Source organism: Capsicum annuum, chromosome 7 (genome assembly GCF_002878395.1).
Source record: "Capsicum annuum cultivar UCD-10X-F1 chromosome 7, UCD10Xv1.1, whole genome shotgun sequence".
Classification (NCBI taxonomy): domain Eukaryota; kingdom Viridiplantae; phylum Streptophyta; class Magnoliopsida; order Solanales; family Solanaceae; genus Capsicum; species Capsicum annuum.
In genome coordinates, this window is record NC_061117.1 from 215,615,054 (window position 1) to 215,638,910 (window position 23,857).

Genomic DNA, 23,857 nt, shown 5'->3' on the forward strand with positions numbered 1-23,857 from the left:
TTAGAATCCATTGTGATACCATCTTTGGAGACAATATACCCCAACAATGATACTGAGTCAAGCCAAAATTCGCACTTTGAGAACTTAGCATAGAGCTTATGTTCCCCCAATGTCTATAATACATTCATCAGATGATTCTCATGTTCTTCCTGGTTACGAGAATATATCAAAATATCATTAATAAATACTATCACAAATTTGTCCAAAAATGGCCTAAACACCCTATTCATCAAGTCCATGAATGCAGTAGGAGCATTGGTTAACCCGAAAGGCATCACGAAGAACTCATAATGCCCATACCTGGTTCTGAATACTGTCTTGGATATATCTTCCTCCTTGATTCCAAGCTGATGATAACTAGACCGAAGATCAATCTTACAAAAATGGACGACCCCTTGTAACCGATCAAACAAATCCTCTATACGAGGTAACAAATACTTATTACGTATTGTTACCTTGTTTAGATGTCTGTAGTCAATACACATTCTTAGAGACCCATCCTTCTTCTTTACAAACAAAACTGGTGCACCCCATGGTGATACACTCGGTCTGATGAATCTCTTATCTAGCAAGTCCTGTAACTATTGTTTGAGCTCTTTCAACTTTGTCGGTGCCATATGATATGGCGGTATAGATATTGGCATAGTGTCAGGTGCCTAATCAATACCGAAGTCTATCTCTCATATAAAGGTAATCCTCGCAGCTCCTCAGGAAATACATCAGAAAATTCCTTCACCACAATTAGCTCCTTCAAACTAAGGGCTCCCACTCTAACATCACTTATCATAGCCAAGAGACCCATTCAACCTTTCTTCAATTGTCGTTGGGTCTTCATAAAAGATATAACTTTACTAACCTTTAGAACTTGACCCCCTTCCAAAACAAAACTAGATTCTTTAGGGATCTCAAACCGAACTATCTTTGCATGGCAATCTACGGTAGCAAGAAGATAACCAATTCATTCCCATCAACACATCAAAATCAATCATATCAAGTACAATCAAGTCAGCAAGGGTATTCCTACCTTCTACTATAATCTGACAGTCATGATATACATATTCAACTAACGAAGAATCTCCCACAGGGGTAGCAACAAGAAAAAGAAAATTTCACATTTCTGACTATCTATCAAATCTCACAGTAAAGTATGAGGACACATAAGAGTGGGTAGAACTCGGATCAATCAAAGAATATGCATCAAAACAACAGACAGAAAAAATACATGTAACAACTGTATTTGAGGCCTGAACATCCTGTCTAGTAAGTGCAAAGACTCTAGACTGGCCTTTACCAGCATTTTTTTGTGCCTGATTTCCAGCAACCTGTTCTCCATTACCTCGATCTATATTTCCCATACCTACAAGATTATGGGTAGCCTGACTAGGTACAGCTACCTGACCAGAACCCTGACTAATATTTCTCTGAGCTTGAGGGCAATCCCTGATGTGATGACCCAATTGACCACATCGAAAACACTATCCAGTCAAAACATAACATTGGCCCATTTGTGATTTGCCACAAGTCTGGCAGGATGGAGTAGTGGCATACATCTAGCCAGAACTACGATATCCCTGATATGCTGAAGACCCCTGCGTACCTAGTCTAGAAGGTGGCTTATACGCAAACTATAAAACTGAATCTGTCCTTGCCTGATGTCCCTGATGCTTTTCCTTATTTTTTGCTCTGCTGTTTGTACTTAAGTCATCACTAAACGATCCATCCATCTTAGCCTTCTTACGAACCTCATAAGCTGCCCACTCCGCTCGACCCTTATCCTTAATTTTTCTAGTAAGATCCACTATCTCATAATAGATTAAGACCTTCATCTGTGGGGCTACTGTATTATAGATGCGACCAACAAACCCATTCACAAACCTTTGAACTCGAGCTGCTTCTGTGGACACCAAGTACGGAGCATATCTAGCTAGCCAAAACAGAGTATTATAGGTTGACACATCCATATCTGGAGTCTGAACCAATCTCTCAAACTGAGCTGCATATTTTTATTTCTGACTACCAGGAAGAAAGGTATCTATGAAGAACTTAGTGAACTCATCCCATGTCAGTGGTGCTGCCCCTGTAGGCTTTCCTAGAAATAAAGTATCATACCAAATGTTAGCCATGTCCTCCAATTTGTATGATGCAAGCTTTGCATTCCTCTCACTAGAATATCTTAATGCCCGCAGTGCCTTAAAAGTACCATCCAAAAAACTTTGAAGATCAGCTGAACTGTCTGAACATGTGAATTTTGGTGACTTCAACTTTAGGAATTCCTACAAATATACCTCCTTATTTCCAAAATTGTAAGTCTGAATAGGTGCCTAAAATTATGGCTGGGGTTGTGCATTATTGTGTTGACCACCCATCTCCTGTCTATCCAATCGATCGACTAAGCCCTCTATGGCTCTTTGTATGGAAGCAAGTGCCTCAGCAGTACTACCCTCATGAGATAGATGAGATGGACTAGCATTTCTTTCATGAGTGGGCTCTCTTGAACTTCTTGGAGTTGCTGTGCAATTTCCCATAGTATCACGACTACCCCTACCTCAGCCCCTTCTGTGTGCTCCACATCTTCCCCTACCAGTAGTTGCTCTACGAACCATCTGATTAACAAAACAAGTTAGTTAGATTTATTTAATCATTCCTAAACGTCACACACGTAAGAAAGAATGAGAAAGAAGATAAAGACACATCCTATCACGCTCTCGCAGAATCACTATTATAGAAATGGTCGGTAATATAACGATAATTGAGATTCTACTACTACCGTGTGCTCCATAGTTACAGAATTAACCTGGCTTTAATACCAAATTTTTCACGACCCAGAATTGGATCATGACCGGTGCTAAGGAGTTTAGGACTCCAAAGCAAACCTCGTCAGAATTCTATAGAAAATTGAACAGAATTTTCCCTGTTTTTGGGCCTAACAAAAAAAATTTCCTATCTCAAATCCATAACGTACAGCCCAACATCACAACCAATACACCAAATACCAACACAATCCACCCAAAATCACCAACAATGCACTAATACCACTAATATCAATACAAAATTCATCTCCAAAAACAAGAGGAAGTCAAATACTCCGCAAATCCAAATAATGAAAGAATACTCAAAACTCTAAAGACATGAATATGAAGCAACTCTAAGAGTTTTTAAGAAGACGAACATAAAAATAAATAAGCTTTGCCCAAATGAATAAATGCGGGGCTCACCAGGAATACGCCACTCGAATCCTCTAGCTAACAAAATCCTCACCATCACCTGCGTTCTTTATAAAAATAATAGCGAGGAGTGAGATGCTAGCTCAGTGAGTAATAACACTTAACTGCAACTGTTTTAATGGGGACAAGTCAGAAAACATCATGAAATAAATGTTCTTTCAGAAAACAATAATAATAAACAGTATCATTGTTTCATGTAAACTAAGTGAGCCAATAGTTTAGTAATAAACTCAATAAACATTAAATCATATTAAATATTATATATTTGGGAGGTTCCCAAGAATGAATCATGCAATCAGTGTGGAAGGAGTCAAAAATCATAGCAGTAGTTTACTGCCTTGGAGTTAAGCTATTCTACTCTCGGTGCACGTTAAGCCAGGGGGCCTAACGTGTACCGACATAGGAAGACGACATAAAATAGCAACCTCAATGACGACGATGGCTACTCCAACAAGGGAAACCAAACGGAAATGCTCTTCTCTGACTTTAAGTAGCTTCCTCCCAACTAAATTTCAATCTATTCATGAGGAAGATGAATTTGAGGAAAAGGAAAATATTGAGTGTAATAGTGTTCGAGAACCCAACTCAAAAGGAAAGAACCCCGTCATTACTACAGCGACCCTCCCCCGGAGACTTTAATTCTCAGATGTAAGTCACCCAATAAGCTCGAAGCCTGCAAATCCAGTCGAGCCAATACTTGAGACAACTGAGGTTCTGAAAGCGTCATTGAATAAAAGGTACAAAGCTGTCGTATCAACTATCAAGCCAACGTGAGGGGAAGAAATTGGTTAAGCTGACCATGGAAGACATACAAATTACTGATAACCACATGTTGACTACACTAATTAGGTATGTCCTTGGTGATACTCCTTATGAAAAATCTATGGACAATTATGTAACTGTTGTGTGGAATTTTGTGAAAGAACCTCAAATTTTGTACCATGTTGATGGGTATTATATATTTCAATTTGCATCGATTAAGGATAGAAAGGAGGTACTCCAAGCTAGGGCCAACATATACCACAACAAGACGTTCATCTTGAAGCACTGGGCAATGGACTTTGTATTTGACACTGAATGCATCACCACAATACCCCTCTGGTTAACATGCCTAGACTTCTTGTGGGTTACTAGACTGGGGAGGCACTTAGCACGGTTGCTAGTGTTATTAGAAGTCCCCTACATACTGATAGATACACTACAGAATTGAATCAAATCTTGTATGATCGAGTCTTGGTCAAAGTAGATATATCTTATCCACTCCTAGACTTTATTGAGATTGATACACTATTTGGTACCATCAAACAGGGGTTTGAATATGACTGGAAGACAAAATTTTATTTTGACTGTGTTAGATATGGACACACGGATGAGGATTTCTGGCTAAAGAAAAGAGAAATTAAACCAGAAAAATAGAAAGAGCATGATGAGAAGGCATTTCATGAACCTCCTAAATGCAGAAGAAAAGGAAGAAGGAGGAAGAAATTAATACCAACTTGGCAAGTCCGACAAGATAAAGCTGATGACAAAGTTGAGGTGAAGAAAGATCCTGTGATAGTTGAACCTGGAAGGACTACTATGGATGGTATTGTAAGTAAATTACCAGGTAATAGGTTTGATGTCTTGAATGGCATTGAAAGTATGGGAGATGGCCCTTCAAGAACAATCCAGACTGATTCTCACCAGCCTCCATGAACATTTGTACTTGGAATGTGAGAGGGCTAAATAAGCCCTTCAAGCAGAAGGATGTACTTCTCTTTCTGCAAAAAATAAAATATATATTTTTGGGTATCTAGAAACAGGAGTTAGAGAAGTGAAAGCCAAGAAAGTAATGATGAAGTTTAATAAAAATTGGTATCATTTCAATAACTATCCACATAGTGAGAATGGTAGAGTTTGAGTGTTTTGGAGAAAACATCTACATATACAACTACTGCAAATGCATGAAAAATTTGTGCATTAAAGGGTACAGGACGTGTCCAGAGATTTCTCAGCCATTTTCACTATTGTGTATGCCGAGAATGAACTGTCTTAAGGAGAATTACTGTGGCCTAAAATCGAAAGCATTGGTGGGAGTATTCATGAACCATGGCTATTGTGTGGTGACTTTAACAATGTCTTGAGTATCTAATGATAGACAAGGTCAACCAGTAATAGGCCATGAGATCAAAGGTTTTAAAGAATTGATTGAGAATTTGCAGCTTACACCACTGAGGTCAAAGGGAAGCTACTTTACTTGGACCAACAAGCAACAAGGTGCAAATAGAGTCTACAACAGAATTGACTGGGTGCTTGGGAATTTTGAGTGGATACAGAGGTTTGCTCATGTTGAAGTCGATTTCTTGAATCCTGGGATCTCTGATCACTCACCAGCATTGATCCAATGTCTGTATCAAAAGCCATTTAGATTTTATGTGTTAGTATGCAACATACTCATTTTAAGCAGAGTGTGCAACATGTATGGAGCAGACAAATCAGAGGGGACCCTATGACTATACTTTGGGAGAGACTGAAAACACTCAAAGTAGAAGTGAAAGACCTCAATACCTACATGGCATCTTATATTAATCACCTAGATCAGGCTAGACAACAATTGTAAAGAGTACAGGCCAAGATTATAACCTAGTTAAATAATCAAGTATTGTTTGACCAGGAAAAGACTATTTTGTAGGATATTCAAAAATGAAGCTTAGTAGCGGAGCAGGGATTGAGACAGAAATATAAAGCATGTTGGATTGAGAGTGGAGATGCTAATACCAAGTATTTTCATGCTCATCTTAAGCTCAGATCTAGATGAATACAATAGCTGCAATCTATACAGAGAGTGGAACAAAGATCATAGACCCAAAGAAAGTAAAGGCTGAGTTTATTGACATATTTACTGCACTTATGGGTGCTTGTGCTGAAGAAATGCCATACCCAAACTTAGAAATAATTAAAGTTGGACCTTGTCTTACCAGAGAACAACAACTTAAGTACAACAACTTAAGTTAGTATAGATGGTGAGTGCAGAGAAAATAAACATGGTGGTTAGTAATATGCCCAAAGATAAGAGCCTAGGAGTGGATGGGTACCCTGTTGATTTTTCCAACAACAGTGGTCAACAATCAAAACAGAGGTGTACTCAGCAGTACAACACTTTTTTGATACTGGAAGAATGAAGAGAGCCTGAAACTGTAAAGTTATTACACTGGTCCCTAAGGTTCCTTCACCAACTAAGGTGAAGGACTTTAGACCAATAGCTTGTTGTTCTACTGCATATAAGATTATGGGCAAGATCCTAGCTAACAGAAAAAAATAGGTGTTGAATGGTATAATTAGTCCCTCACAGTCTGTCTTCATAGAAACAAGAGCCATCATAGATAACATCCTGCTAAGTCATAAGATTTTCAAAGGATACACTAGAAAGAACATATCACCTAGATGTGTTCTTAAAGTGGACCTAAGAAATAAAATCTTATGATACTTTAGAATGGTCATTTCTTAAGTCCATGCTTACTGAGCTGGGTTTTCCTCTGAAATTTACAAATTGGATTATGGAATGTGTATCAACTATTTTATACTCTTTGATGCTCAATGGAGGGCTTACTAATCCATTCCAGGCTAGAAGAGGATTAAGGCAAGAGGACCCGATGTTCCCTTACCTTTTTGTGATAGCCATAGAATACCTTCATAGAGAAATGCAACAATTAGCACATCAGAAAAGGTTTCAATTCCATTCAAGATGCAAGAGATTTAACTTGATACATATGTGCTTTACAGATGACCTATTGATGTTTTGTAGGGCTGATGAAGAGTCAATATTATTGTTGAAACAAATATTCCATAGGTTCTCAAGAGCATCTGGATTAGAAGCAAATGTGGAAAAAAGTTCAAGTATATAGTAGGGGTGAATAGCAACCTAAAAGGTGAGCTACTGCAGAGTCTGGGATTTACAGAGGGTGCTTTACCTTTTAAGTACTTGGGAGTCCTACTTTCTACAAAGAAATTGACAGTTGCATAATGTCTACCTCTGTTAAAGAAATTCTCTTCCAAAATCACATGTTGGACAGCTAGGCTGCTATCTTATGCTGGTAGGCTTCAACTTATCAAGGCAGTATTGTTCGGTATGCAGAGCTGCTGGGCACATATTTTCATATTACCCAAGAAAGTAACAAAGATGATAGAAGCTATATGTAGAACTTTCTTATGGACAGGCCAAGGGGATATGTCCAAAAAAGAATTTATAGCATGAGAGAAAATATGTCAATCAAGCTTAACAGGTGGACTGGGGGTAATTTATTTGGAGCTATGGAATAAGGCTGCTATACTAAAATATCTATGGGCTGTCTCAAAGAAAAAGGATACACTATGGATCAAATGGGTGCACTACTATTATATCAAGCAGAGGTCTCTAAACAATATACCTACACCACAAACTACAACTTGGGTGGTGAGGAAGATCATTGATAGTAAAAAAGTTGTTACAACCACACTTGCAAAGCTAAGAGACACTGATGCAAGCACTGGACAAGCTAGTGCAAGGGGCAACTCTCAATCAGAAAAGCTTACTTGAGTTTGCAGCCACAATATGTAAAAGTAGCCTGGAAAAGCATTGTTTTGCACAATCATATCCATCTCAGGTTCAAGTTTAATCTATGGCTAGCAGTGAATCAGAGGTTAGCTACAGTTGATCGACTTCAGAGAATAAGGATTCAAGTAATACCAAAATGTGCCTTCTGCAATCAGACTGTAGAGACATTTGACACCTCTTCTTTGAATGCTCCTATAGTAAGCTGCTATGGAGTACCTTGGTAAAATGGCTAGGTTTCAACAGAGGTATACTGGCCTGGAATCAGGAAGTGGACTGGATTTATAAATTAGATAAGAGGAAGACTGGACACGCTGAAATAACTTGTTTCACATTTGCTATTACTTTGTATTGAATCTGGAGAGACAGGAACAAGCTGAGGCTTCAGAAGGAGAGACCCAATATGGCAAGAACTTGTAAAAAGATTGTACTATATATACACGTTCAGGGGAGGAGTAAATCTACATGGCAAAGCATATTATGATCATTGAATCATTTACCTTGCTAGTTTGTATCTGTAATACCCCTTGAATTATGCCTTCAGTAAACAGTTTATAGGTATATCATAGGTGTTAGTTGGACAGTTGTTACTCGGTTATGTAATGTCACTTTTGATTAATAAAAGCTCTATTATTGATAAAAAAAATATCATATCAGTACTTGATGGAGATCAGTAATAGTATGATAGTTCTACCTTCCTACTAGCAAGGGTTGTAACAGTCATCAGTAAATACAATGTACACCAGGTCTAACGATCCCGCCGTTAGCTACAGAATTCAAATCAAGGTCTACTCTCATTCATACTTTCTTTGTAAACAATAGATATTCATATGAAAGCCTTTTTCAGAATAATACATAACATTTAAAGTGCAAAGCAAATCATAGTACATGTAAACTTGAATAAAACTCATGTCAAGATACTTATTTTCAATATCATATCTAGTAAAGAACTTGTCCCACATGCAAATTTTCAAAGCATTCAATAACTCTTGTTTTTATCAAAAACATGTATGAATATGCAATTTAAGAAACACAAATCATGGGAAGATTACTACTCACTGTACACGTGACGAGATACCAAACTTGTCACGTCGAACGATTTGTATCACTTTCTTCAATCAAATCTATAATCAAGTTATATCAATATTGGGTTAATTCTCTTGTTTAGGCTAATTCCATGACAAAATTAGACGACCCAACCCTCAAAGTTTCATGATATTTTCAATTCATCGAACTTGTATCCAAAACAACACTTATTATCCATAATTCTTGTCTTTAGCAACTAAATTTCAATACCCAAAATAAATTATCAAGATTAAAAATCACGGTAAAGATGTAGGAACGAATTTCCTTAAACTCGAAAGAATTTTCCAATCAAACCCTTAAGCTTTTCCTTTTTTTTCACTGCACAAAAGACTTGATTTTTTTTTGTTTTCTGCTTCGTACGTGAACTGGGCGGAACTGCTACTGCCTAGTTACTCCCTTTGAATTTCTTCCTTGCATGTTAATGGGAAAAAACCCTTTTTTTTCTTTTGGTTGGAAGCGTTGTACGCAGCAAATACCCTTCCCCAACCTTAGCTTTTATTAAAAAAAAGAATCTCCTAATTCCTTTTAAAATATGAAAGGCGCGCAAATGGGCTAAGCCCTTTATTTTTCCTTCATCTTATTAAAATGGCTTTAGCCCATTTTCTCTTTCCTATTTTCTATTGGTTTGGATATTATAGACAGCCCACCTTTCTTTTCTTTTTTTTCCCCGTTTCTTTCTCTTAATTTAACAAATACTCATTATATAAAAGAAATATTGTATGAGATATTACATTAGCAAACATAAGCTTCTAATTATTACATTTAGCATAAGTTTTAATTAATTAAAATTCATAGCATCTCTTACCAATTAAATCTAATCCATAGTTTCTGTGACATCCCAACTTAGGAGAAGGAGTCCCACATCGACAAAACACAGGAGAGATGCTGGGTATATAAGTAAGCAAGCCTTACTCCCTGGTGACACATTTTAAAGCCGTGCGGGCCTGGGCCCAAAACGGATAATATCACTAGTGGGTTAGGGAGTTACAGGGGTGTCTCGAACCTTAATGGTTCGGGATTCTCATCATGGCCAGGGCCTCGGCTCGGGTCATGACAGAATGGTATTAGAGTTGATCCTATGTCAGTCCTGTCGATGTGGGCCATAGTTCAAACTGAGTGTAGGAAATCCCGGTAAGGAGGAGCAAACCTTAATCTTGAGTCTAGGCAAATCTCATTCGGTGGGGCAAACCTCAGCGAGGACGTTGAGTCCATAAGGGGGGTGTATGTGACACCCCAACTTAGGAAAAAGAGTCCCATATCGGCAAAATACAGGAGGGATACTGGGTATATAAGTAAGCAAGCCTTACTCCCTAGTGACGCGTTTTAAAGCCGTGTGGGCCTGGACCCAAAGCGAACAATATCACTAGTGATTTTGGGAGTTACAAGGGTGTCTCGGGCCTTGATGGTTCGGGATGCCCATCGGGGCCAGGGCCTCGGCTCGAGTCGTGACAGTTTCTCTCCTTTATTTTCTATATTTTATTTCTCTTTCTTCTTTTTTTTTACTTTTCATTTTTTACTCGTTTCTTATATTTTCTCTTTTTTTCTTTCTCCTTTGTTTCATTTATTTTTTATTTTTTTCAATTTCTTTTTTCTTTGCCTCTTCCTTTTTCTTCTTATTTCATCATTTTTCTTCTTTTTTGTTGTCATTGTATTTTATGCTTTATGTATTTTTTATAATTTATATTTATTTGTATAATACTATATATTTTAAATAAATTTATTGTTTATATTTGAATATCTTAGTCGTGAATATGTACAATTTATCATTTGTATTTATATACATACAAGTAGATGGATTAATTATATTTTCTTGAGACTAAAATATATAAATATACAATGTATCATTCAATGCAAATGTATCTTAGCATTTGTATATCAAATATATCATTTATATTTGTATATAAATAAGTACCAATTGTATGCGTATGGTTCAATTTGTATAAACATGTATTATTTTATACAAATGTGTATAATTTAGCACTTATATTTGCATAACTTATCATTTTTATTTGTATTGTTTAATCTATATCAATAAAAGACAATTTGTATCAATCTATATAAATACAAGTGTTCATAAAAAGAAAAATAACTATTCTTTTCAATTGCTTAAAAATGCATATGATACTGTCAACTACGAATGCAAATACAAAAAAATTAAACATATGCAATTATAAATACAAATACAAGATACGGTCAACTTACGAATACAAATATAAAATAGTTCTTTAAAAATACAAGTTCATCAATGAAAATAAAATTAGAATACAAATACAAGCAAAATGAAACGACAAAATACAAATATAATATGCAGTCAATGATAAATTACAAATACAAAATAGTTCTTTAAAATACAAGTGTGAATTATATAAAAATATATGATAGTGCAAACTATAAAACACAAATACAAGTTTGTAGTATAAAAAAATCAAATACAAATACAATTGTATTAACAAATACAAAATTCTAAATGTTGGGCGAATATAAATCAATATGCAATTATGGTATTTTCATTATCATAAAAAAAATGAAAATGAAAATGAAAATAAAGAAGAAAAATGAAAATAGAAAAAAAAAGAAAAAAAAAGAAAAAAAAAAAAAAAAAAAAGAAGAAGTAAAAGAAAGAAAAGAGAGAGAAAAAATATAAAGAAAGAATTGAAGAAAAAAAGAAAAAATTACAAAAAAGAAAATCAAAAAGAAAAAAAAAGATGAAAAATGAGAAAAGAAAAAAGAAAAAAGAAAAAAGAAAAAAATGATGGTGATTACAAATACAATGAGTTGTTATAATATTTTCGTCATCATCCATGATTTGTACTCGACTTGGTCATGTTCTTCGAACATATAAAATATAAAATACAACCAAAAAAAAAAAAATGAGAAAGAAAAAAGTAAAGATAAAAATAAATAAATAATGCAAAAAGAAAAAAAAGAAACTAAAAAGAAAAAAATAGGAAAAAAGAAAGGAAAACGGTTAGAGATAGAAGAGAGAGAAAAAAAGAAATAGAGGCTGGAGATAGAACTGAAAAAAAAAACTCTAAAAAGGAAAAAAAGAAAAAAAATGAAGAAAAAAAACAGAGAAGATATGAATTGTAATTTTAAAAGTTACTCTAAAAACACTTTAGTTTTACTGAAATCTAGGTTATTTCTATAGGTTTCTGTTGTTTTGGGGGTGGGGAGTTAGGGGTAGGGGTGTGAGGGTGCTTTGGAGGGGAGGGGTTAACTTTTTTAAAAAATATATTTTTTTAGTAGGGGGTAGGAGAGGAGGGGTGCAGGGGGTGGGTAGTAGATAAAAAAATCAAGTTGATATGCATATAGAAGTTTTTGTGGGTAACAACCATTTCTACCTTTTCTTGTGCGTTCGGGAATAAATAGAAAGTTTCAAAATGTATAGAAGACTCTCGATTGATTCCCTCAAACCTTTATGATTCCGTGCCGAACCTGGTCTCCATCTTCGAACTTCTTACCCAATCTATATTTACCCGTATATTATATGGATGGATTGCATTCAATCCATTTAAGCTCAATCCATATTCAATTCATCCAAATCTGATCCGATCCGCCCGTTTGTCACCCTTAGTTGAGCCCAACAACTGGTTTTTGAGCCTAAGTTCAGTGGAAGAATGAGTATGGTGATGTGGTGGAGTGATGAGTGCGATGCTCGGTTTGCTCTACCTTTAAGAGCTTGGAGATTCACATACAAGAAGAAGCTAGTTGCGCGCTTCAATTGCCCTCAGATGATGTGGGTGGCACACAATATATCTCGGTGACTTGTGAATTATGATGATGGGCCACGTGAAACTTAGTTAAAAGGGGAGACCCGTGAATCATGGTATGAGCCATGTGGAACTTAATTCGACGGGAAGATTGTTGGGTGTAAGAGTATCATTGGGCTGCCTGACCCAACAATTTACCCTCCCACAACCAATGTTGGACTCCAACAGTGAAATTGTGGTTCCTCATGCTAAAAATACCTTCTGGTCATTGTGTTATAGCTTAGGTAAGGATTCTATTTGTTGATTTAAGAGTTGATATCCATGACTAGTACCTTCTGGTCACTGTGTTATAGCTTAGGTAAGGATTCTATTTGTTGATTTAAGAGTTGATATCCATGACTAATACCTTCTGGTCACTGTGTTATAGCTTAGGTAAGGATTCTATTTGTTTATTTAAGAGTTAATATATATTAGTCATGGAGCAAAAACTAAAATCATTTATAACAAAATTCCCTCCAGAGAAAAGTTGTTTGCTTTGCTTATAAAGTAATTTGAACAATTTCTATCTATGAATTTTTCTCCCTTTTGCTTTTCTTATCTTCTCTTTCTTTGCCTTTGTTTTGCTTTAATCTTTTCTGAACGCAATACTCAAAGGAAGATAGCAACTCTCACACTTCTTGTCTTAAGCTATTCAGAATCTGTCAGTTGAAACAACATCCTTGTGACACAATTCCCAAGTAAGATTCTGTTGTCTAAACCTGTCTTAATACTCTTCAACATAATCTGACACTATATTTATATTAAACCAAATTTTACGATTTCTCTAAAACATCTCACACCATTTGAGAGTATGCAACGGCTTATGAATAGTTTATTTTCTATATGGAACTTTTTACCGAGGGACGGAGCCATGTTCGGCGGAGGCTTACACCTTTAAGGTTAAAATTATCTTTGATATATGTAGCAGATGTTACATTCTTCTTGACTTCTTCGTGTATTTACTTCTTCGTATTATTGAACCCCTTCATAAAAATTTTCTGACTCTAACTCTACCACCGGTTGTTCTCGCACACTCAAATCTTTTAGGATTCATCAACAAAAACAAAAAGCAATATATCATGCTATTATATCAACACAACTATTTAGTGTTTATGATTTTACAAAACTTACAACTTACAAGAAACCTTAGATTCTACCTAGCAATAATACAAATCAAGCAGAAATTTCTCACTTTCATCTACAGCTCTACACACGACTCTTTTTATCTCCCAAAAAGCAAGATGTCATTTCAGCAAATTGATTTTAAAAAGCAACAACTTGTTACCAATTTGACATCATTGATCACACCATTTCTGTAAACTGATCAATCTTGTATATATATATATATATCCAGCCAGCAGTATGTTGTACTCCACAATTGCCAAGGGAAAAACTGGCTTCAGAGGAAGTTACGATTCATCGATTATAGTCTGCTAGTAGTATCACAAGATAAATTAAAATGTGGCAGTAATAATTCAGGAAGATATTTGGCGGGACAGCTGATGAAGTAGTCGGCGTAATTGGCCCTGCTCCAAATACTGTTGAACCACTTGAATTCGTCGTGTTCAAAATGGATGCACTCGTGCTGCAATTCACAAGATTGATCACAAAGCCTATCGCACGATACAAGGCTAAGTTGGCAAAAAAAATACACAACTTTATTTACCTTGTTGATGGATATTGACATGAACCACTACCTGTAGACAACATATTATGTTAGTATATTAAATTTTACGCTTAAAAATTAGGCTTAATGTTGATTTGGTTATAGGACTAATGGGAATTGGTAGCTTACTAGGATCAGTGTTGGTTGTAACAGCAGCACCAGCAAAATTGCAGCTATTAGGAATTGGATTTTTCTGATAGTAACTGTTGAATGCAAATGAAGCGTGAGCGCGGAGCGTGTTGGGGTTGTAGCAGATGCCATTAGGCTGAATGGCAGAACAATCAGCACCACCATATCCACAAGCATAGTCTAAAGCGACCTGCAGGGTAGTTTGCGAAGCAGCTTGGCTAGCGACACACCAGCTGCTCGCGCTTGATGAAGATGCGGGGGAGTTGGTTATGGATGGTGTCAGTACTGGATTGGAAGGGCCGTTAGGGATCGAATCGGGATCCGAGATTGTTGGATTCAGTACTGGAGTGGTTGTAATGGGAGTAGTGGTTAGAGGAGTTCCAGTTGGAACTGTTGTTATTGGAGTTGTGATGTCCTTTTGGCTACTGAAAATGAACTTGGAATTCTGTCTTACTAGTCTTGTATGTCTAGCATTTGAACCTGCAAATTTACAAAAAAAAAAAAAGTTATACTATTAAAAAAATGTCAATTAGGCGCACAAAGCACCTCGCGTTGGCAGGTCCGATAAACACCGCACCTCAAGAGTTATGATGTAGACTGTCTATCCTAATGCAAGCTTTAATGGCTTTGATTAGATAATTGTGCTATTGAATTAGATAATTGATGGTTTTAGTTTTAATTTTGGTAAAAGTAATTGACAAAAGAATTAAGCTGGGGACACTTTTACTGCAATTATATATGCCAACTTAAAGAGAAATAATATTCATTACCTGTAATGAAAGTGACATCCAATTTAACTTTTACCATTTGGAATGAAATTTCTGTTCATGTAATTATTACTACTTTTTCCACCCTTTATGCTTGCTTGATCAAAACGCAGAAATATTCTAGGGATCTGTAATTCTTAAACTAAACCAGAAATGTGAAAGCCACTGAAGCAAACCTCGAATGATGATAAATCATAAAATAAAAGATAAATATATCAAAAGAGTACAATAATTTATTAGTTTTCGCATGACATAGATTTTTTGGCTCATAACAATCTCTGTTTGAGCCTAGATATGAAGTTGCTATACTCTTAATGTGGGATTTTTCTGTGCAAATCTAAATTTAATCGGGCCTTAATATGATACTGAACACCACGTGAGAAACCACAAAATAAAATCTAAAAATTACATAAATACACAACTTTATCTTTTCAATATTACAAAAAATCTCTAACTCCCTAAACATATTACAAAAATCCCATATATACACAGAATGTTATGTATATATTTGCAATGTTATGTATATTAATAGGAGAAGAGAGTAAAATAATTAAAAAAATAGGAGAGAGTAATTACTTTTAAAAGGTTGGTATTTATGATATTTATACTAATAAAATCCTTAAACTAAGAGCTAACAAAAGTTGCTGGACCATTTATCTGTATAAGAAATTGAATTTTAAGATTAACTGCCACTAATTTTGGTATTCAATTGACAAAAAATTGAAAAATGATTTTAAATACAACTTATAACTCAAAGAATATAATTTGAGAAGGGAAAAAAGGGTTACTATAGACATTCAAATTTTGTAGGAACAGACAATAATCCTGCTGTTTGAATGATAATAGGGAAATAATGAGAAAAGGAAAAAGATGGAGACACAGTCAAAAAAGATGGAATGAATAATCATGGTTCTTTTCAAAAAGGGGAAAGTTTAATAGTCAATCACTCTATATCTAGCTAATAATTCAAACAGTGAATTCAAAATTTAAACTTCTTCACATGCAAATTCCCCTATGATTTCAAGAATTATGACTAACAAAAACATTGAGAATCATAGTCGTTCATTTTGTCTCATAAAAACATAGAGAATATCATGCCCGTTCAAATGGTCATTCAACTAATTATTATTATCTCATTAATTCACTCTGTTTGTTGAAGAAAATTGGAATAAAATGAGAAACATGACGTGACTATCTGAGAAAATAACTATTAGTCGAGTGACAGAAATCCACCTAATAAACTTATGCAACATTATTATAAGAAGATAAAGATTGTTACCTGAAAAGATAAGAAGACAAGAAAGTTGAATGAATATGTAAAAACTCCTGAGAATCCTTATACTCATTGTCCCAAAATTTCTAACTTGTTTCATCTTCTTCTTCTGTTTCTGTTTCAAAATTTGCTATTACAAACAGAGAAGGACAAACCATGGCATGTCAAACAAACCAACCATGACAACATTATTGAAAGCACATGATGTTTTGTGTGTATGTGTATAGATTTATATACCAACCTTGAGCAGTACTACAACTACAAGCCCTTTTTTCCTTTTGTAGAGGTTGGGGTGGTGAGAGAGGAAGAAAGAGAAAAATTTTAGGTGAGAGAGTTGAGTAAAGGGAAGTTGAGACATAACAAGGGGGAGCAAGAAGAAAAAGGTGCGAAAAGGAGAAGGGGGTGAAGTAGAAGTGGAAGGAGTAGAAGAAAAGAAAGTTAAAAGAAGAAGGAAAACAAAAATAAAAATTTGGTGGACTAAAACTCTCGTTATATGTTGAATTTGTGAAAGAATCAGAGCAAAAGCATCTATTATATATGACATTATCTTATATTTTTATCAGATAATTTAAACTCATAAATTTTTGATCATACAATAATAACTTTATCAGTTATTCAGAAGGTCATTCTTTTTGAGGGAATTGTTTGGAATTTAAGTGTGGGGCTGTAAGGAGTGGGGTGGAGGGTTGATGTAGTGATGAAGGTAATGATGATGATGATATGTTCAAATTTTAACTTTTTTAGGTTTGTTGTTTGTTATTTTGGAACTTTATCCTATCCCATGGACTAAAAATTTATAGTAGCCAGTGATCAATTAGCCAGACATGGTGGAAGGCAAACCAAGTGATGATGCTTCTATTACTTTCACTTATTATTGCGTCATGTGCTCTTGTGGAGTTTGTGGTTTCTTTTCAAGATCTTTGTTACACTCTTCCAAATCTGCCCTCACTCATCATAATTTGCAAGAGACAAAACAAGGAATAATCTTTCAACAAATAAAAAATAAAAACTATATTTAATATCAAATATCAAATTATATTTAATAAATCAAATAAAGCATTTGGTGCTTGAATTTGAGACTGTCATATTGTTAGTTGATGCTAGAATCAACTATTGGGGAATCCACACGAATTAGCGAACAAGAAATTCTTAATCAAAAAGTGCTCTTTGAACCTAACCGAACACGAAAATTGAAGTTTTTCATTAAATATTATTTTCCCGTATATTCATGATTTGGGCAATATATTCAAAAAAAAAAAAAAAAAAAAGTTAACTCTTATTCATTTCACGTGTTGCTTAGCTGAGATGTGATTATCTGAAATAAATTCTCTTGTATAGTAGTAGATTTTCAACCTTTTATTCCCAATCGAGTAAAAAGGAGGCGGACGCAACAGTTACCTGACTAAGAAGAAGGGGCGGACGCATCAACTATACAACAAATCACAATTCTGATGAGTGTTGTTATAACGTTATGTGACCATGATCATTGAAACACCAACTACATAGTACAGGTACGTAACATAATAATAATAATCATCTAACCTTTCTATTTCTTCCCTTCCTTTAGCCATGGTGTCTTGTCAGTTCTGATGTTTTTTTTTTTCCTTAAAGCTAAGACTTAGGAGAAATAATAATATCTGCATTTTAGGCCACATGGTTTCTAATTGTCATGTCCCAAAAGCAATTACAAAACACTGGCGTCTGGTGCAAAGTTGGTCATATGTTACTTTTTTTTTTTTTCCTCTTTTAGAGTTATTTGTAGGTAGGGGCACTTGAATTTTCAGTATTAAACCCCACTGGTTCTTGCTTTCACACGCAATTGCCCCACTTTTTCTAAGGATGCTAACAGACTACCCATAAAATACACCAATTTTTTGTCATAGTTTTTTTTTTTTTTTTTTTTTTAGCAAACAACATAAATCTCAATAGTTTAGAACTTGATTATAGAAAATCTCGATATTTTATATACTAAAAATCTCGATTTTGAATCTGTCGAGATACATAATTAGCTCCAAATATTTTTTTTGATTTTGTGTTTGTCAAAATACATAATACATCCAACAAAAATACTTTTTTTTCTTTGTAAAGATACATAATTAACTCCTAATACATTTTTTTGATTTTAAATTTGTCGAGATACATAATTAGCTCCCGATATATCTAACGAAGATACATAATTAGTTGAGATTTTGTAATTACTTTGTAAGAGTGGAGATTTGTGTAATATGGTAAGTTAAGATGTATGTTTATGTTAATTTTCCAAAAATTTATCGAGAAGAATTAATTCAAATAGTTGTTCACTCAATTGCATAAACTTAAAATAATCAGTAGATATATGATATATGTATAATCCACACATAATATGTGTATAATTATATACAATAAGTGTAGAAGTAAACAATAAATCCGATCGGTTGTTCTCGTAAACAACCATTTTACCTATTAAAAGTTTGTGTTTGAAATTTCACTACTATGCTTAAAATTGACAATCCTAAGAAGTTGATATTTAAAGTTCGAATCCTTTTAAATAGTTGACAACTTTTTCTTGAACTATTCGAAATAAAGCGATTCTATCCTTTGTAGACTTTCTCATCTAATATTATTACCCCAACATTAGAAAGAAGTCTTATTTTTTCTCTTGGGCCTTAACCCCTCTAAAAGAACTCCAATATGAGGGTGATTTTAAATTTTTATTAAAATTTAATTGGTAAATTTTAGTTTTTTTTAAAAGAATTTAGACACGTAAAGTTTATTTATTTCATGCTAGAACTATATTCATGCTTAGAAAAATATGAGTCGATTAACTATATTCATGCTTAGAAAAATACGAGTCAATTTGTCAACTATAAGAGTTTTAACGAACCAAGTGTGTAGAGAATGACAATATTTATAAATTTTGGATAGAATGGGGACAATTTTGGCTTTTATTACTTCATTGTAATGTATTGGTAGCATTAATTCTTGATAGTGAAGGATTTGAATAATAGCTCACTGGTAAAATTATGATTTTAAATTTAAAAGTACCCTTTCTTATCCTTCTCTCTAAACTCTAGAATTAAGATTTCCTCGCCACGTACAAAATAAATAAGAAAATATAGTTTTTTCAAATCTGTTATATTTAAAAACGAAGATCTTTCATATATAAAATACTATAAAAATATAAAATTATATATATAAAAATTAAAAAATAAGTAACCTATAAAATTAGTTCTCTGAAATTCCACTCAAAATATTATTCCATGTCTATAGTTCTAGTCGAAAAGATGCTAAATATGGACTTTTGCAATAATTGCGGCTTTGTTTGTGGCTTTAATTTAATTCTTAGGAAGTGTATTATAAATTAGTGAAAACTACAACCCCACAGTAAATTAAACTATTTTAAAGTTAGATTATAAGCATATCTTCGAATCCTAGCCTAAGGAGGTACTTTTGACCTCCAAAGTTCATAGGGGTCATTTATATAAGTATACAATATTTCCTCAAACCCCAACATATGTAACAACCATTTTTTGTAAGTCACTTCTAAAAACAAAGAAGATAATTTTATGTATCAATAAGATAAAAGTGACTGAATTGATGCAGTAGGCGATATTCTGCAAGAAAGGTTAAGGATTGATTTTTCTGTCAATAACTTTTCAGTCGAATTTATCTTGTGCGATTTACATCTCTTATGTGATTTGTGAGTTATTGCATAAGAGAGGTTTTATCTCATGTACATTCAAGGAATAGCGACTGCAGATTTACCTAGGATTTCTCAAAAAGAAATAATAATTTAACTTTAAACTTTTTATTTTAATCATAATGAGATGATTTATAGTCACATAAATTTCTATTTATTTATTTAGATAATTTTTTTTATTTTAAAATTTAATATTTAATCAAATACAACTACATAAATTAAAACGGATGAAGTATATATTTATACTTCCTTTTATAAGGTGCAATAAAGTGAATTTTTGTGTTGTTTCTTTTTGGATGGATTATTTTAATTTGAGGTAAGCATTTGATGAGACCACAAATGACTATAGAGTAATAGTGGTTAGTGACTATGGTTTAATAATTAAAAAAACCGCCGTTTCTACCACCTTCTAATCAACTCTTTTTCAAAAATGAAAATGGGCAGGCAAATATTTCGAGGTTTGAGCCAAAAGGAAGAATTGGGATAAAGGTGAATTTATCATGAAGACTTTTATGGTTCTTAAAGGTCAATACAAATGTGAAAATTTGAGGTCACTGTTTGACATTATGGCTCAAAGATTCCTTATGCTAGGAAGATAAATGCAAAATTTTCCTAATTGTATAAGTTGTGACAGCAGGTCGCCACTAGTAGTCCCTAGACATAGGAGTTGAGAATCGCAGGTTACCACTAGTAGTCCCTAGACTTAGGAGTTGAGAATAGTTTTATTAGGATTGTTGGATAAAGGCAATATTCTGTTTATGATCGGACGTAGAAGTGTTGAAATGGTTTGAATCGAAAAATGATCGAATATAGCGCTTGCTTAGTGGCTTAATTAAGAAAAAAAGCTACGGCATTGCTATTGACTATAGCTTTTGACATGATAATAAATGTTTGATCCTAAAAAGATGTATCAGAGCCAAGGTGATGTGTTCGATTTCTAGGAGCAACATGTTGCATGAGGCACGTGTTGGGAGAAGGATTGTTGGATAATGCCAACATCTTGCCTATGCCCAAACTCACGAGGAGATAGGTGGCACAGATTGGAGTTATGATCGAATATAATGCTTGCTTGGAGGGCATACTTAAGAAATAAAGTTGTGTCCACTGCACAAATCCACAAGAAAAATATTGTTTACAAGAAAATTCTCTTTTTTTTTTTTTAAAAAAAAAAAAAACGAGTTGAATTCTTTATGAAAGATTCAGTACAGGGTTTTACATTCAATTTGTTCACGAATTTTGTTAATTAATGCGTCTGATAGCAAAAATTGATTTCGATGTGAACATGCTATGATATGCACATTCAATTGAAATGGCATAGTGCACTAGTTGAAAAATGAAAGTCGTAGGATTAGGTTGGGGATATCATCGTAGGATTGCACAAAGTTCATAATTCACAATGAAAAATAAAAACAACTTCGAGGAAATTTACTTATGCTTAAAATTTATTTACATTTCAAAGATTGGTTACATGACAAACTTGATAAAGAAAATCATAGGAGTATTTCAAGATTATTTGATGGTGCAAAGATTCCATGCATATACACAATGAAACCCCTTTTATGTTATATATCAATGCTTGGAATTCTAGGAATTTGGGCTTAGCCACATGTACCTAAAAATTAAGCCTAGTGATTTTCTTCTGATGAGCCTACTATTGGAAGTTTGTGGGCATCAATTGGAAAATAGGGAAGGAATTGGATATGTAATTATGTTAAGAAAAAACAATTTTGAGTTATGGAAGAAAGATAAATCAATGCACTAAAGTTTCCGCTACGCGGGGAGTTCAAGGAAGGGCCACCCGCAAGGGTTTATTGTAAAGCAAGAAAGACTAAACAAGGAGGGGGGAAAACAGAGAAAGAAAAAGGATGTAGTTCATACTTGTGATGGGACTTATTAGTGAACAACAGTGTGCGAGATCACATAGTAAAGGGTGGAATGCACAATTCTCGGGAACTCTTCATTTCAAGGCTGTTTCCGAGGGTCTTTTGGAAACAATCTCTCTACCTCTGAGGTAGGGGTAAGATCTGTCTATACGCTATCCTCCCCGGGCCCCCACTTTGTGGATTATACTGGTATGTTGTTCTTGTTGGTCTTGTTGTACTACTTGTTTAATTTTCCAACAAGAAATTATCTAGAGCAAAAAACCAACAATATCTTCAATTCTATACACATTCATAAGTCTATGATCTTATCAGAAATCTAATGGAGACAAACATACTAGTACTGAATTTTATTAACATAGTTGTCAAGTTCATCAATCTAACAAAAAAGGGGTTCATAACCAATGTAATCTTCAACCTTTTGGCAGTGTAAATCTTGCTCATGAGGTTTACAATTTTATAGATTCTATGTCAGTTAACTGCTGCAATGTAGTGTGGGGCAAGTAGAATATAATTAAGGCAGATATTGGTATTATGTTTGTGAAGGCAATCAACATGAAAGGGGGATCTGTTGAGAATTAGGAATTAGATGAATAAACTATAATGCTAATGATTTATACTATATTAATTAGCTTTACTTAACTATCTCCTAATCTTTAGTCATTCTTTTTGGATCTTCAATATATTTTATCTTCCAAATCCCCCTACTTAAACACAGATTCTTAATACAAATCTTTGTATTCTCTTTAATTTCTGTTAATCAAAGAGTGTAGTAAAACAAATGGCTGGTAATGCAGACCTCAGTTTCCCTGCTGGTGCAACCAAAGAGACCATAAACCAAAATCAAGAAGTTGACACAATTGGTAACCACAAACCTAGTGCTGATGCAAGTGGCTTAATGCTGGCTGCTAAATTGCCAAAGGTATCCGTCCCCGTACGCGAGGGAGATTCCGTGAGACGTCCACGTGGCAGGCCAGCTGGTTCCAAGAACAAGCCGAAACCGCCAATCATCATCACTAGGGACAGTGCTAATGCCTTGAGAGCGCATGCGATGGAGGTGAATTCGGGGTGTGATGTGAACGAAAGCCTAGTGAATTTCGCGAGGAGGAAGCAACGTGGCATATGCGTGCTGAGCGCGACGGGGTGCGTGACAAACGTGACATTGCGCCAACCGGCCACTTCGGGGTCCATTGTGACACTACATGGCCGGTTTGAAATCCTCTCGATGCTTGGATCAGTCCTTCCACCACCAGCCCCACCAGGGGTAACAGGGCTGACAATTTACTTAGCAGGTGCTCAAGGACAGGTAATAGGTGGGGGTGTAGTAGGTGCCCTCATCGCCTCAGGGCCGGTCGTGATCATGGCTGCAACATTCATGAACGCGACATTTGATCGATTGCCATTAGACGATGATGATCTTGTTGCCACTGCCGCCGTGTCTGCTCAAAACCAACATTACCAGAAGAATCATCAACGTCATCAGGTCGATGTTCCTGATATCTATGGCTTACCACAGAGTGTAATTACCAATGGTTCTTTGCATCCCGAGGTCTATTCATGGGCACCTGGACGGACTTTATCAAAGTCCTAGATTAGTTGAACAGTCCAAAGTTGAAAAATAATAATCAGTAATCAAGAAGGAATCCTAAAATGTAGTCATTTAATACATAGTAGTACTTGTTTTATTCAGTTCAATTCTATTATAAGCCCTTTAATTGATACAAAGAAAATCACAGGACAATCGTACTTCAACACTGATAGTATATTAGAAATGTTCTTTTAGTTGTATTGACCATCTTCACAAGAAATAGGTTAAATTTAACATAAGGTCGCG

General features: G+C 34.7%; 2 protein-coding genes across 3 annotated transcripts; one reads left to right on the top strand and one right to left on the bottom strand.

Annotated features, from left to right (window-relative positions):
• Window positions 1-13,688: 13,688 nt before the first annotated feature.
• On the bottom strand, window positions 13,689-17,037 carry LOC107878500. Of its 2 annotated transcripts, none has more exons than XM_016725518.2 (5): window positions 16,706-17,037; window positions 16,471-16,579; window positions 14,425-14,904; window positions 14,296-14,326; window positions 13,689-14,214 (listed from the first exon to the last, which is right to left on the bottom strand). In XM_016725518.2, the coding sequence occupies exons 1-5, from the start codon at window positions 17,006-17,008 to the stop codon at window positions 14,046-14,048; spliced, it is 1,092 nt and encodes a 363-aa protein (XP_016581004.2). In that variant the 5' UTR covers window positions 17,009-17,037; the 3' UTR covers window positions 13,689-14,045. The 2 variants fall into 2 exon arrangements, with proteins under 2 accessions (XP_016581004.2, XP_016581003.2); XM_016725517.2 differs by having other exon boundaries at window positions 16,471-16,594; window positions 16,706-17,009.
• A 5,752-nt stretch (window positions 17,038-22,789) lies between these two features.
• Window positions 22,790-23,853, top strand: LOC107877360 (AT-hook motif nuclear-localized protein 16). The gene has a single exon (XM_016724018.2). It carries the CDS (start codon window positions 22,805-22,807, stop codon window positions 23,612-23,614), a length of 810 nt encoding a protein of 269 aa, XP_016579504.2. The 5' UTR covers window positions 22,790-22,804; the 3' UTR covers window positions 23,615-23,853.
• Window positions 23,854-23,857: the final 4 nt, after the last annotated feature.